The 16728-nt window shown below is 36.7% G+C and overlaps 1 protein-coding gene across 1 annotated transcript in view; it reads right to left on the bottom strand.

Annotated features, from left to right (window-relative positions):
• Positions 1–6120: 6120 nt before the first annotated feature.
• LOC144957656 (uncharacterized) overlaps positions 6121–16728 on the bottom strand; it is an 11275-nt gene continuing 667 nt past the window's right edge. The window contains exons 2-6 of the mRNA XM_078889027.1: positions 10758–10838; positions 9894–9966; positions 8730–8825; positions 7433–7528; positions 6121–6833 (exon numbers count right to left, since the gene is read on the bottom strand). Coding sequence (XP_078745153.1) covers positions 6121–6833; positions 7433–7528; positions 8730–8825; positions 9894–9966; positions 10758–10838 — 1059 coding nt within the window. The remainder of the gene's footprint in view (positions 6834–7432; positions 7529–8729; positions 8826–9893; positions 9967–10757; positions 10839–16728) is intronic.

The following is a 16728-nucleotide window of genomic DNA, read 5'->3' as shown; positions in this document are numbered from 1 at the left end:
TAAGTGATTGAATAATAGCATTGAGGATGAAACAGGAGTATTTCAATTGATAACTGAGGTCAATTATAAAGCTTGTCCCTTTTTATTAATTATTAACATCATGACACTAAACTTAAAAATCTTATTCGATGATGTATCATAAATGTCATGTCCCAATTTCATCCGGCATCAGAAATCAGACCATCCCTGCAGCAAGCATGCATACCCTGACGCCATTCATTCTTTCCTATATTTCATTACAATGTGACGGAAATAGATAAAAGTGGAGAATGCACACGATTTTTTTAGTGATACTGAAACTGATATTGATGTTAATGTAAATCGAATTTCGAGAAATTTAAGATAGGTACCAGATTTTGTTTTTGTACTAACTTTATTTCTACAGCATGGAATTTAAGTGGTATCACTGTTCTTGTGTTGCAATACCTTTCCAATGACGTATGTCTTGGTCTTGATTAATTTTGAATTATTTTTTTTTGTCAAGTTCAAAGTCCGGTAGCACTGCTAGGTAGTCGCATCGCCCGTGGCTGAGCCGCTGATCGAGCCCCGATATCGATGTTACGGCTCTGGAGTGAAAATTGTGTTTACCGGTGAACATAGTTTTACTTCCATTGCCGTGGAATCGCTTCCTGTGCACTAATTTCGTCACTTCCGGTCTCATTTTAAAGAGGAGAAGCCAGCGCATCAGGCGGCGTTTTCAGATTTTTAATCCGTTCATTCTTTGTTCAGATGCCAGCTGTTTGAAAATTTGGTAAGTTTTAACTTCATTTTAAATACATTTCAACTTTAGAAACCCGGATGTTAATACCCCAAATTTGGGATTCAATATCTGATGTCACGCAGCCGGCAACGGCGGCCCATCTTGGTTCTAAACAAAAAAAAATCTTTAAACTTTTTATTCTTCATGATGGCTAGAACTTTCATATGCTTTTTGATCCGAATGTGTAAAAGTCAAAACTGATCAAATTTATGGGGTTTTTTTTCTTCTGGATGCGCTTTATGCTCGCCGGAGAAATATTTCATACGGGCGTCCGCCATTGTTCCGATAGCTTAGAGCCAGTGTTGCTAAGTTTACCATGCGTCATTGGGAAAGGGAAAGTGGACTTTTACGACTATTGAATTCTATTCATTATAGGCTCATTGTTGAAATGGAAAACTAAAAAAAAAAAACCACACACACACAAAAAACCCAAAAAAAACAAAAACAAAACCCATGACTCAAAATATTGTCCATTATACAATTTTTAAAACCAGGCCCATAATTGCGTTCGAATATCAGACCTGCATATATGTACACTCGTGGTCCCGTCTAATTCGAGACGGCTATCATTTTTATTATTACACCTAAACACAAAACTAAGTGTAACCTTTGGGTTTATAGTCTGATTGATATAATTTAGTGAGAAATGATAATTAAATGGCTGTCTAAAAACAATAACAACTTGCTGAGTGACGTCAACTTGGTTCCCCCTATAGATTTTAATCGTTTATTGTACTTTTCAGGGGTTTTTCCCTTTCTTTTTTGAGCAAAAGTGAAAATCTCTGACCTCCCAGCTTTGACCAGCCTTTGGAGAGGTCATCTTGAAAACAAAAGCATTTTATTATTGCCTTCATCAGCAGGGCTGAACTGCAACATGCGCAAGATAAAAGCTTTTCCTAACATTTATCGTTGAAAAATTTAAAAAAAGATTATTTTTTTTTCAAAGTTATCCCAATTTCATTTTTACTTTCGAACAGCCCTCGCGTAAGTAACTAGACCGTCTCTTAGCTTTAAAATATGAATTAGGATTGAAAAAACACATTATTTCAGTGATTATATTTGACAAGGAATTCACTCATGACCATGGCATAAATTCTTGAGACCAAAAATATAAAGCGAGTATCAAAATAATCTGACAAAAACCATTACTTTGGAAGAAAAAAAACAAAAAAAAAACAAAAACAAAAAAAACAAAACAAAAACAAAAACACACCACACACACACACCCAAATACTTTTATGCATGACTTGTCAGGACCTAATTTACAACGATTGGGGGGTACCCTATTTCCAGGGGGTTTGGGAACATAAATACTTTGTTTGGTGGACAAAACAGCCGTCTTTTGGGGCAGGTTCGTTTTTAGATCGTCAAATAAAAAAGGGTTTTGCAGAGTAGTTTGGGCCCCCTTTCACCACTTGTGGGGACATTGTGTGTCATTGGGGGAGGACTTGATGAGACAGGGCATTACTAGTGGGGACTCACTTGGTGTGTAAACTGTGCACATTTATGCAAGGACCTGTGTAAACTGTGGCCATTACTTGCAGGGACCTTTGATGTGTCTACAGTAGACATTACTTCTAAGGACCTTTGAGAGTTTAAACTGTGGCCATTACTTGCAGGGACCTTTGATGTGTGTCTCACAGTAGACATTACTTCTAGGGACCTTTGGGAGTTTAAAATGTGGCCATTACTAGCAGGAACCTTTGATGTGTGTCTACAGTAGACATTACTTCTAAGGACCTTGAGAATTAGATGCCCATCTATCGGAAAAGAATGTAAAAACAAAAGAAGAAATAGGACATTAAGATAGATCGGGATACTCCAAACAAAAATGTTCCTAACCTTAGGCTGTACCCGACTTGCATTACTATTGGCATATCATTTTTTCTAGTCACTATGTCTGTATCAGAATGAAATGCACCAAACATTCACTGCTCAGTAGATGATATCAAACAATTCTGTCTTCATGGGGCTTTGAAATGATGACACTACAGGCAGGTATCTACCAACTAAACTACCATATGGATCCTGATGTCAGATAACAATCTATCTTGTACACATTCGAATCATTTTAGAACTGACCAAGTGAAAGTTCTCCCTCAATGCCAAGGGTAGGGTTCTGAACATTGACATATAATCATAAGGAGTATAAAGGTTTTCAGTGGAATCCAGTCAAATCATCAAGACGGAAAAAATTATGTTGATTTTAAATGAGGTTTGTTTATTCATAATCATAGCCAAATAATAATGCCAAATAATGATTAATAAAGATTTGAAGTTGATTCGGGGGAAATTTTAAAATTATCTTATTAAATACAGTGGAAACTCCCAATAACGACATTCTCTGGATAACGACACAAATCTCTAGTCCCTAATCTTATACTTAAATTATGTTCGTAGTGAAAATAAAAACTCTGGATAGCGACATACTCCCAATAAAGACATAATCTTCCAGTCCCAAGCGATGTCGTTATTGGGAGTTTCCACTGTATATACCATGATAATTATCAGAAAAGAGTGAAAAGAGCCATACTATAACTGAGGGAAATATTGAATTCCAATCTTAATTAATTTCAAACGAAAGTCCTATGAGAGCAGGAAGACTCAAAAATTAGTAAGAGTATACATCTTGCTCTCTGAGGTGTAAGAAGGGATGACAAAAATTACTTTTTGCATTATTGATGGGATGCTGCTAGTCTATGCCACATAACTTTTCTGGACGTGTCTTAGTATTCAACGATGGTACCCATTTTTTCTGGATAGAGAGGGCAGAAACAAAGACAGCTCTCATTGAAGCTAAATTCGGGTCCTAATGAATAGACAGTGCTCTACCGTTTGAGATGCTCGAACCCATATAACGAAAATACAACAAGAAATAGTCCATTCTTGACGATAAAGAAGCATAAACAATTTTTATACATAATGATGATATATGTGGCGGAAAAAACAAAACTTAATAAACAGTGGTTTGAATTGTGTGTTCAAGAGCGCAAGCAAAAACATCTGAGGTGAGAACCCTGAAAACCAAAGGAACAGATAGGTAATTGCTAGCGCACCAGGGCGTATTTTTACAAACACATTAACATTATTAAACAATTGGTAAAATTGACTCCATTTTAGCAAGTCAATGCATCTAATGTTTTATTGAATAAAATTTGGGATGCCAGAACGGGGAATGAAAATGTGACTTCTCAATAGTTTGATTAAGCCTAGATCTTAACTCGTCTAATAAGCAAAGATAATGACGTGGAAAAAGATAGAATCACAAAACATCACTTTATACAAGTTAACAAATGTCAAAATAGGAATGTTGGTCTAATTAACAGAAATGATTTTGATAACTATTCTGCAAATTGTTTTGGTTTAAGGACTATTTTGGGTAAAATCACTTTCAGTTCATTGATACGAGTATAACGAGACAAAATAAAAAGTAATTTTGAATACTTTTGTGTTTTATCTGGTTTTGACATTTTCCACAATATAATGGTCAGAGATAACATTATTATCATCAACAACAAATTGTCCTGTAATTGGACATATTATTATCAGTATCATTATTGAAAAAAAAATATGTTCATGTTTTCATATTGATTTTAAGTTGATGTCAAAAACAACATAGTATTGAAATTTTTATAAAGAGAGAGAGAGCGAGAAAGAAAAAAGAACGAGAGAGAGAGGAGGTCGGAGGAAAAAGTACTGATCACAAATTGCATAAGGTACCAATTAATTGAATTAACAACAAATGTCTGTACATCAAGGCGACAACAGATAATGCTTAGTTTATGTACTACCGTACATACAATAACATAGGGAACAAATTTTCTATACAAAATTTTTTTTTTCTAGTTTGAACATTTTTTATGTAATATTTGATTTGTCTCCAGGGTCTGTTTGCTAAGATTGGAGAATTTCTCATAGCATTTTCAATGTTTGCTTTGCCAGGCAATCTTTTAAAAAGAAAAAATTCCCTAAAATTTCCCTTTTTAACAGCTTTTCTTTCTTCCTCAGACCACCCTTTCCTTTCTTTATTCACTACTCTGTTTGTGATTTTCTTTTATTTATGAGATTCTCTTTAAAAGTATCAGCCTCCTGACAGTTTTCAGTGTATGGCATTTATCGTCGTACTATCAGGGTCATGCTGCTACATCCTGTGTCACCGCCTTGAACGCAGTCGTCAAGGTCATCCTCATCAGCACTTAATTCCTCTCCATCAATTGCTTCGTCTTCAGCAAATTCCAGCTCGTCTAGATTCTTTCCCCTTTCACTTGTCAATTTTTCCTTTCTCCAGTTGCAAGAGAATCTTACTAACTTTAGCAAGTTGCATCGTGTCCTCTGGAAGACGATAGTATTCTTTATGAACAGACTTGTCATGCCCCATGAAGGCAGCCAATGCTTCCAGTTCATTCTCCTTCAAATCAAGCAGCTGACATATTGTTCCAATATGTTTTCTAAGTGCTGTAGATGTCAATAAGTCTGGCTGATCTGCTCCACATGCAGTGGCAAATTTCCTGAGAACATCTGAAGTTCTAAGTACATTTTCACCTTCACCGATAGCACCAAAAACATATGGGTTATTGTTAGCAAGCCCACTGGATTGTCTGAAATCGAGGAGCAAGTCAATACTATCCTTGTGAGATTTGGGTAGAAGAACTGGCACTCGTCTCCCTCGCTTTCCTCTAATTTCTACCCTTTCGAGTTGTTTGGCTAAGTTTCTTTCAAACTTACTCAAACTCTGCAGGATTTCCCCTTGTAGAGATTTTCCTGAAGCCAATCCATTCTGATAGTTTTCAATTTTCATTCTCTGCATCTCACCGCCTCTTCGTCTGTTAAAAAGAACCATCTGTGCTAGAGCAATCTCAGCTAAATTTCTCCACGTATTTGGGTTTGGGTGTTCACGCAATTGTGTTATTGCATCTGTTAACTTGGATTTAATGAAACAATATAAAAGCTGCACATCTTTTGCTAAAGGTAGTCTTCTTGCTGTGTTAAATCTTCTTTTGTGAAGAGTGTGCAGAGCTCTCGATGATATTTGATGTGACCAGTCAGAAGAATAAAGTTTGGTAAATGCTTCAGCCTGTTTCTCTAATAGAGTATCTCCTGATTGCAAAGCCTCTGATTTCAAAATGTCTGCACAGGCTTTTAAGGAATGGCCTAACTTTAAAGCAAGTGAAGGTATTTCATAAATTCCAGTGATGCAATTGTACTTTGCTAAAACTTTGACAACTTTGACAACAGTTGAAAATAACAGGGGTCAATGCACTGTGTAATATTTTCAATTTCACATTCGTTTTTCATTTCATTCAAAAAACGGCCAATTTCTCTCATTTTTTGTTTTATGTACTGGTATTGATGTGGCTGGTCTAAAAATTTAGAAAAAAGATTTTCCCATACTGCAAAATGACACTGTCATGGCGACAAAGGAGGGAGATCCTATCGGAACTCATTGTGTTTAAAATCTTTTCTTCAAAATCACTATTATCGTCTTCCTGTTTACTTGAAAGTAAAAGAAAATTTGTATTTTTCTTTGAGCTTTTGGTTTCATTATTGAAGGCAGCACATTTTTTCTTGTGACGCCATAAATCCTTCCTTAGAAAAAGTCCAAAACATTTTTCACAGGTTGTAAAAGCCTCTAAGTTGTCAGTTATTGGTTGCCTTCTAGCCGGAATCAAAAAACCTTTTTTTGCATCTATCACTGTTTTGTTGTGTTTAAAATCCCCACGATGAAGCAATAACTGCAATTCCCTCTTTCTGTCCTTGGTACCTACTTTATGGGCTAAAGCTTTTGCCACTTCAATTTCCCCACTATGTACACTTTCTAAATGCCTAGCCATTTTAGCATAAAGTCTACCACAATACAAACAAGAATGTCGTTTGTCCCATTTTCTTTTACCCCCCGATCCTCCTGGCACCATTTTCTGCACAGTCATGTCATCTGCTTTCTGTGGAAGGTCAGCCTCCTGATCATCGAGCTGTGGGAGAGGGATGATGACAGACTCGCTACCACTTTCTACCTCACTCTCTGCAACACAAACTAGACTTGCAGTTGTAGGACTTCTTTGGTGTTCATTGGGGTCTGAAAATGCAAAAATAAAAAACATGACTTCACTTGCTGTTGTGCAATTCAAAGTACTTATGCATACCATGTAGACCCCAAGTGTGTCGCAATAGCCGAGCGGATAAGCCATTGCACTGTGATATGGGAGATCTGGGTTCGAGTCCCACTTTTGGCACTGCAATTGAACCTTGGGAGAGGTTATTTGCACACACTGCCGCTGCTCTTACAACGACATATGGTTCACGGAAAACCAAAAAATCATTTCCCCTTCTCGGGGTGAAATATTTCACCAAAAAAAAGTGCTGTCTCAATTTTGTAGGTTAACATGACTGGTTACAACTGACTCATTTGGATAGAATAGTAGACTATCTCAAGGCATTAAAAAAAAATCATTCTTCTCTTCATAAAACAATTTGGTAATAACCATGCAATACAACTAATGCTCAAGGCCATACATCTGTGTGACATGTGGGATTGCACCAGTGTTGTCACAGTATAAAATGAGTTACAAACAGGTTTCAAGGGATCAAAGTACGTACTATTATGGGTAAATTAGAGTATATTCCTGCTTATTGTATTTGGATTTTAAATCTAAAGCATCACAGGTTCTTATTTACCTTTGTCATCAGCATCCTCAGGATCGCTGTCTGTTTTGCAGCTAGAAGAACTCTCTCCTGAGCTTTCAGGGACATATTCGTCTTCACTGTCCATTTCTGAAATAAGATTGTAAGAGGGAATGATGCTTGCTTGTATCTTCAAAACAGTTTGTTGGGTTTAATTTTCAGGTTTTTAAGACATTTTTAACACAAAAAAGATATCAATTATCTAACATAATGTACAAGATTCTTCTAACTCAATACAGTGGGCACCGGATTCAACGAGGTCGCATTCAACGAGAAGTCGGATTCAACGAGGGATTCAGAAATCCCCGATTCCCGGCCCTATATTTTCTTAGTAAATAAAAACGCATCCAACGAGCATCCTAGCTCCTAAAGTCGCATTCAACGAGGTCATTTAGGCCAGACCATTGGCTTCAGGCCAGAGCAATGCTACCCACAGAGTGGCACAACTTTCATTTGAACGTCACTGTTTGCTTGCCTCCACAAAACGAACGTCTCATGTTGTCCAATGTGTAGTGCGTGGTTTACAGTAGTATGATGCTACTCAGCCGTGTGTCGTGTAGAATTTTATCTGGTAGGTATTCCTATGTGTAAGGCAAGAGGTGAGTCAGTCATAGACAACATGTAGTCCCTCTATGGAGTGGGTTGGTAGAAATTGTGAGGCGAGGAGAGGATGGGTAGGTGTATTTACTTCGATGAATGAGGAGATGCTGGCAGCAGACATGTGACGTGTAGTGCCATGGTTAGGTCATGCGCAGCTAAGATTTCATCACACAGACTTAGTGTTAATTGTGATGGTCTCAGTTTTGTATGAATAAAGGACAAGGGCTAATCTTATTAATAAAATACATGCATTGAAATGCAAAATTTTTTTTTTTTTAAATATGTAAATAAATAAAATTTTAAAATGAAAAGAAACAACCCCAGAAGAATCCCGGTGCCGTAATGTGCTCGTCAAGGAAGCTAAATCATAAATCTAACTTTTTCATACTGATTCATTATTTATATTCCTTGTTTAGGACAAAGTCGCATTCAACAAGAGGTCGCATTCAACGAGGTCAGGGGCCCTGTCCCAAAGACCTCGTTGAATGCGACTTCCACTGTAAACAAATTGATACTCAAATTTGTGATATTTTAGTTAATTGTCCAATGCGTCATTCACTATTCCCCAAACAGCAACATTTTTAAAACGGAACATGATGTATCGCATATTTCTTCTGAAGACAGAATTAATTCGGCATTGTATTTGTATCTTTTCTATTTCACTAAAAACACCTCATCACAGGTTATTTACCTTTGTCATCAGTATCCTCTGGATCGCTGTCTGTTTTGCAGCTAGAAGCACTCTCTCTTGGGCCTTCGGGGACATATTCGTCTTCACTGTCCTTTTCTGAAATGACCATGAAAAGTATATATCAAAACATGTGTGCAAAATTGAAATGAAGTTTCTCTTTACTCCAGAGAAGCAAACATCAGATATATTGTAGATGTAATTCTCTAACCATATAGTCTGGTTATGTCTTTGAAAACTAACTTGGTTAGAGAATTAAATCAAGGAGATGAAAGTACAATAATCAAAACTCTTTTCTATAACTGACCCCCACCATCTTCATTTATGTTACAGACTAAATGAAAGAGCAATGCCATCATTCTAAACTCAATATTGTGAGAGGCAGAGGAAGAGAGAGAGAAAGAGAAAAAGAGAGAGATAAAAAGATTATTTCATTTCAAAATGCAGTATCTAAAAGAAAGGATATGATTTCTATGATAAGATTATCAACAATAATTTTTCATCTTTGTTGCAGAGCACTGCTGGTTGTTTGGCCTGGCAGTGAACTTTCTCATTAATGAGGGAAAATAAGATATTTTTGGCTCACTCTATGACAACCCAGCTGGATTGTCCAAAGTTAATTAAGAACCGATGGAAAGTTGTTAGTGATAGACTATATGAAATGTAATAGTAATACACATTATTAGAAACCAAAATGAGCTACTATTAGGCCTGTAATGACTTACTTTCTTTTTCTTATCTTTAATGTGAGTAAACAGGCATTCAAATACGTAACTCCTTAAAGGACTTCATGCCAATAAGACCAGAGCCTAACCCTGTAGCTCGGAGCTGACTAGTAGCAATTTCTTGTTACGCTTTGGATAGGACACTGGTCTTTTGAAAAGTACTTTACACCCATTTCCAATAGGTCTAATGATATCCAGCTACCCACTTTCTGCTGGATAGGTAGGGGGATTGGAAAAAATTCTAATGTCTTTTTTGCCTGAACCTGGAATCAAACCCGGGATATCTGTGTGATAGGCCACAACTCTATCAACTGATCTCAAGGGACCCTCAATTGAGCATTTGAATGCCATGTAAAAGTTGACAAGCATTCAAGAGGTAATAATATTCCTTTTGGTTTGAGTGGTTAGAAAAGCAAAATGAAAATGATAAAATCAAACTTACTGCAATTACTGCCTATTTCTTCAGGAATTTGTCCACCACGACGAGGAGGCCTTAAGTTCGCACATCTCTGATTCTGGAACAGAAAATATATTAGAATAGAGGATTAGAAGTAGACTTATGCAGCTATATATATGTGCATTCCAATCTGGCATCTCTCAAATGGCTCTACCCAGACTGACAGTCAACCAAAAAAAAAAGGTACATTGTTACACAAACATAATACTATCATCTGCATTTTTTGCTAAATAGGAGCCTAAAATTTGCCAAAAATAACGTCAAAATGTGCCAAAAGTGCCAAAATTTGCCAAAAAATTGCGGGGCAGAGTTAGACGTGATATGATATTTAACCCCTAAACTCCCCATAATCCTTGAAAAAATGTATGAAAATTAAATGGTTTCCAATTTTTTCCAACTTTACTTTTAGATAAAATGGTGTTTCAAATGAAATCTATTGCCCGTTATATCCTGACAAATAATATCATTAATTCCAGCTAAAAGTGAAAAAGAAATCACAAGAAAACGTTTTTTCAGAAGAAAAAAAATGTCAAAAATCGGAAAATTTGCCAAACTTTGCCAATTTTGTGAAATTTGCGAAGGGCCCGGAATTTGCGGCCGCAAAATATGCAGATGACAGATAATAGCATTAAACTATGAGCATACTTAAGAACGACAACTCAGAGCAAAAAAGGATCTTGTTTTAAACTAAAGCATAAACCTAGCCGAGTCATCTCAGCCAATTAGAAAAGGCTTCGGTCATAATACATATTCCATGAATCAAACAAAGCAGGTCTTTGAATAGATAATTATTAATTAATCAATGACTAGAAAACTATGTAACCTTCATATCATTAACAATGTAGTTACCTCAGTCTTGTCTTTTGCTTTCTTTATCATCCCAGAATCGGAAAGTAAAGAAAAAACTTCATTTGCAGTTTTCAACGGTTTCTGAAAAAAAGAAACAATACAAATACATAAACTTTTATCAAAGAAAAAAAATGTAGTGAGTGGTTGACTTTAGCCATGTAAAAAACATTTATTATACTCCAATTTGGAGGCTTGCATTTTAAAAACTCATCCCTCGTCAATTACAACAGTGGCAATTACAAATAAGTAAACCAACTAAGTAACCAGAAGAAATTAAAAACACATAGATCAGCAGATGAATCATAAATGATTCAAAGTCTACGTAGCCAAGAACTGTCAGTGTCTTAGTCTTAGTGTAGGCTACCCAGCCTACTGCAGACTGCATAGGAATTGTTAATTTTTTTTTCTTTGATATTAGGGTTTGCAACAAGTAAAGGCATGTTTAGAAGGTACTTTGATACCGGCATGACTCAAAAATGGGCACCTGAAATAGGGCCTGTGGCTGTGACCTTATTTTTTATTTTTTGATAGCTTCTTCTTTCTTTCTTATTTATAAATATGGATTTTCACGATGTTTGTGTCACATGCAGCTAGGCTTAGAAACTTGACAGGCCAGTCAGCGCCGATCACAAGTCTGACGTCATGGGGATTTCCTTGGCTGCTGGAAATGTCAAGTTCGCGACCAGCGTGTCCAAGATTTCGAGCGTGTCCTTTCAGACTGGGGATTTCATTCGGCATCGTGTGTAGTTTGTGTGTGTGTGTGCATGACTTTTTTCGTTTTCTTTTCAAAACGGGGCCTGATAGATATGGATGCCAAGTTGGATTATTGAAACCCAAAGTTCCCGTATTTTTTTGTTTGTCGCCTCTTGCTTTTCGTTTTATACTAGGAGTTTGTGTATACTTCTTCACCTGAGTCGCACCGCAACTATTATTTTATACAGCTGCCATTTTTGGAATTTTCATTAAAAGGCAGCAGTTGTGACGCTTAGTTGCGACTGAATCGTATCGTTCTTGCGGCTGTTTTCAAAACTGCTTTTTCACACCATTTCATAAAGAAGCAGGAGTGAGTCGCAACACAACTATTACTTTTTATACAGCTGCCATTTTTGGAATTTTCAATAAAAGCGCAGCAGTTGTGATTTTTTTTGACAACGGCTTCCTTTTACGGCTTTAATTTCACATAACCGCATCTGACTATAGTCATTCTCCCGACACGCTTTTTTTTTGCTGTATATGAAAATAGTAAAAATAGCAGCTATAAAAGGAGAGATTGTTGCGATCCGATGGCGTAATTGTAAAGCAACTCCTGCTTTATTGGGAAATGGTGTGAAAAAAGCAGCTTTGAAAACAACTGCAGGAACGATGTGACTCACTCGCGACTAAGTATCATAACTGCTGCGCTTTTATTGAAAATTCAAAAAATGGCAGCTGTGTGCAAGTAATTGTTGCGGTGCGATTCACTCCTGCTTTTTAGTGAAATGGTGTGAAAAAATCAGCGTTGAAAACAGCCGCAAGAACGATATGACTGTCGCAACTAAGCATCACAACTACTGCCTTTTTAGTGAAAATTCCAAAAATGGCAGCTGTATAAAAATTATAGTTGCGATGCAACTCATGTGCTATTTAACGGCTTAGTCGTATCACAACTGCTACTCTTTATGTGAAAATGGCGCAAACAGCAGCTATAAAAAGCAGCATTTGCGATGCTACCTGGGCACGCCTTCGCATCGCGAAATGGATCTTCTCTAAAATCGCTGTCAACCCCCGCATCCCCCCCCCTCAAATCACCAAGTTTTCATCATTTGACAATGAAATTGCGAAAATTGCAACACAAGAGTGATATTAAATCCGACCAAATTAATTGTGCGTGAAGATTTTTTTTTACATATCAGAATTGTGAAACTTGGCATTAAAATCGCCAATTTGTCCTATATGGCAGGAAACCATTACATGTCATTACACACGTCATTAGTCATTACCATAGCACACATAGGTTTCGCTAAGGTCATTACACTACACATCTCACTCAACTGCCTTCATGTGCCACGAGTGAGAGGCGCCGGGTGAATGGGGTACCCCATAATATGTCTGTGAATTAGCATTGCCTCTGTCGGTGGGGATTCCATGGCATCCCATGACGTCACACAGAAATTAAGCAGCCAATCAGCAACGATCAAATATTGCGATCAGCGCTGATTGGCCTGTCAAGTTTCTACGCCTAGCTGCATGTGTTTGTGTCATTGTATTTAGTTTGCAATCAGTAGTCCATTGGTGTATGTTTTGTATAAATTGTAAGTGATTGAATAATAGCATTGAGGATGAAACAGGAGTATTTCAATTGATAACTGAGGTCAATTATAAAGCTTGTCCCTTTTTATTAATTATTAACATCATGACACTAAACTTAAAAATCTTATTCGATGATGTATCATAAATGTCATGTCCCAATTTCATCCGGCATCAGAAATCAGACCATCCCTGCAGCAAGCATGCATACCCCTGACGCCATTCATTCTTTCCTATATTTCATTACAATGTGACGGAAATAGATAAAAGTGGAGAATGCACACGATTTTTTTAGTGATACTGAAACTGATATTGATGTTAATGTAAATCGAATTTCGAGAAATTTAAGATAGGTACCAGATTTTGTTTTTGTACTAACTTTATTTCTACAGCATGGAATTTAAGTGGTATCACTGTTCTTGTGTTGCAATACCTTTCCAATGACGTATGTCTTGGTCTTGATTAATTTTGAATTATTTTTTTTTGTCAAGTTCAAAGTCCGGTAGCACTGCTAGGTAGTCGCATCGCCCGTGGCTGAGCCGCTGATCGAGCCCCGATATCGATGTTACGGCTCTGGAGTGAAAATTGTGTTTACCGGTGAACATAGTTTTACTTCCATTGCCGTGGAATCGCTTCCTGTGCACTAATTTCGTCACTTCCGGTCTCATTTTAAAGAGGAGAAGCCAGCGCATCAGGCGGCGTTTTCAGATTTTTAATCCGTTCATTCTTTGTTCAGATGCCAGCTGTTTGAAAATTTGGTAAGTTTTAACTTCATTTTAAATACATTTTTCATTATATTACCTATTTTTAATTAATGTTATATTATTCGCCAACCATTTTTCTCTATTTGTGTGAATTTTGGTGGTGATTGATGCTGGCGAAAGCGTCTTTTAGTGACTTTAAATACGATGCGTGTTCATGAAGTTGGCGACGGCCAACCAGGATTGCCTCTCGATGTATCCCCGAGTCTCCTGTGTACAGTGCAGTCTGTAAACTATCGACTGCGTTTGCTTTTGTGACTTGTATAAATAATTTCAAGCTAAATAATTGCTGTAAAAAGACTGAAAATAGTCCCATCCATAATTTTAGTTTTATTTTATGAATGAATGTTGAAACTGAAATGACTTTTTAACTGGGATGATACCGGACAACTAAAAATTATGTTCCACTGATATTATTTTTTATCTTTTATTTTTGTTTGTTCTGCAGGTTAAGTGTGTTGGTTTAATTTAATGTGGTTAATTTCAATACAAATAATACAGAATAGCATGATAGAGCCAATTCAAGTATATTTCATTCATTACTTTACTCTTTACCACAACAAAAATTATTATATAACTTTTAATTTTGTTGATTTAATCATAATCGAAGTACTTTTTTTGTTTTCAGAGTCAGACGTTCATTATGACACCACATTTTCATGTTTCATTTCCTGCCTTGTATTTTTAAATATGAAATTGAAATAACAATATGAATTTGATTGTCTGCCACCTCCAACTCCTGTCGTCTGCCGCCTCGAACTCCAGTCGTCTGTCTTGTATTTTTAAATATGAGATTGAAATAACAACATGAATTTGATTGTCTGCCACCTCCAACTCCAGTCGTCTGCCTCCTCCAGCTCCAATAATCTGCCTTGTATTTTTATATATGAAATTGAAATAACAACATGAATTTGATTGTCTGCCTCCTCCAGCTCCAATAATCTGCCTTGTATTTTTAAATATGAAATTGACATAACAACATGAATTTGATTGTCTGCCACCTCCAACTCCAGTCGTCTGCCGCCTCGAACTCCAGTCGTCTGTCTTGTATTTTTAAATATGAGATTGAAATAACAACATGAATTTGATTGTCTGCCACCTCCAACTCCAGTCGTCTGCCGTCTCGAACTCCAGTCGTCTGTCTTGTATTTTTAAATATGAGATTGAAATAACAACATGAATTTGATTGTCTGCCACCTCCAGCTCCTATAATCTGCCTTGTATTTTTGAATATATGAAATTGTAATAACAACATGAATTTGATTGTCTGCCACCTCCAACTCCTGTCATCTGCCTCCTCCAGCTCCAATAATCCGCCTTGTGTTTTTAAATATGAAATTGAAATAACAACATGAATTTGATTGTCTGCCACCTCCAACTCCAGTCGTCTGCCGCCTCTAACTCCAGTCGTCTGTCTTGTATTTTTAAATATGAGACTGAAATAACGACATGAATTTGATTGTCTGCCACCTCCAACTCCCGTCGACTGCCTCCTCCAGCTCCAATAATCTGCCTTGTATTTTAAATATGAAATTGAAGTAACAACATGAATTCGATCGTCAGTCTCCCCCAACTACTTCTGTATCATTGCTTGGACTTCGATGTATTTATTCAGTATCATTACCTGGATATTGCCTGTGTCTACATTCCATGCAGCCAACAACCCAGAGTGCCTAGATTTTGTTGTCTTCTGTCTTTTGCCACATATCAGCCATCTTATGGATTTAAGCGAGTCAGTACGTGAGTACCCTTTAATCTGTTCTCTTAGTGATGTTGAATGCAAAGCAATTATCAAATTTTCTAAAGTTCATTTCAATTTTAATGTAGTTTAATAGTTAGTCATATGATACATCTCTTCGAGATGTTCAGTTTGATATATGACATGCCTATGTTGCAGAAAGTTTGCAAAGTGTCGGTATTTATCGGCTTATTGTTTGTTATTATGTAATATGTTACGTAATATTCAATTTTGCATTTTCAGGTTAAGTTTTCTCTACCACTCTTATGTAGTTCTTGTTTTTAATTTTGCATTTTTATCACTGACCATGTTTGCATATATAAAGCGGCAAGCTTGTTTCTCCCGAGTACTGTTGGTGCCCAAATGTCTTGTCCAAGGATGCAAAAACATTGGGCAGTACATTTGCAAGTTGCATTTACTGACACTTGTTCAACTTTATTTCTAGCCCTGTTCATTGTTTTTTTGTTTTTTTTTTCTCTCTCCGAATACCAGTCATCTTTCGTCTGTTGCTCATTTGCCAATGCCAAATATTAAGTGCCTTCCCCAAGGACACAACTTTAGTGTCTAAATTCATACGTTTATGCTCCTTTCCTCTTGTTTTAACAATTTTTGTGTTCAAAATTAATCATAGCCATAGTATTGTAAGCATGCTCTGGAAGAAGACCACCCTCAAATCTGTTTTTAAAGTTATTATCCGTTCCTCGCGTCTTTTTTTTTCATTTCTAGGGTTATGTAATTGCATGACGTTGCATAATATTGCATAATAATCATTTAATTTTTTTAAAATTTGCTTCGTCTTTCCTTTGCGATCATTTTGATATATGGTTTTATATGTATTCCACCCCAAATAACCGTGATTTTCCATTTCCCCCGCTTTTCGGTTGCTCTCTGGTCACAGTTTTAGTTTCTTTTTTCCTCTTAAATTATATTAAGTATTTTGGTCCACTTTTGCGGACTAATAATCCCGTAACTTTGGTTCTAATTGTCACATTGTCATAATTTTGGTACCATTGAAAAGTGTATTTCTTGCAGAATAGCATGAGACTATTTTGAAAACAATTGCTGCAATCTCAAATTTTCATGCAACTACCTACACTGCTCACTGCACTGATGTGGGGAGAGAAATATCGACCCAAGAACATCGTGAATTGACTGGGAACCGCAACACTGCGATATTACTATTACC

The sequence above is a fragment of the Berghia stephanieae genome, chromosome 1 (genome assembly GCF_034508935.2).
Source record: "Berghia stephanieae isolate SIO BIC M18660-M18661 chromosome 1, UCSD_Bste_1.3, whole genome shotgun sequence".
Taxonomy (NCBI): domain Eukaryota; kingdom Metazoa; phylum Mollusca; class Gastropoda; order Nudibranchia; family Aeolidiidae; genus Berghia; species Berghia stephanieae.
This window is presented reverse-complemented; position numbering and strand designations above follow the sequence as displayed.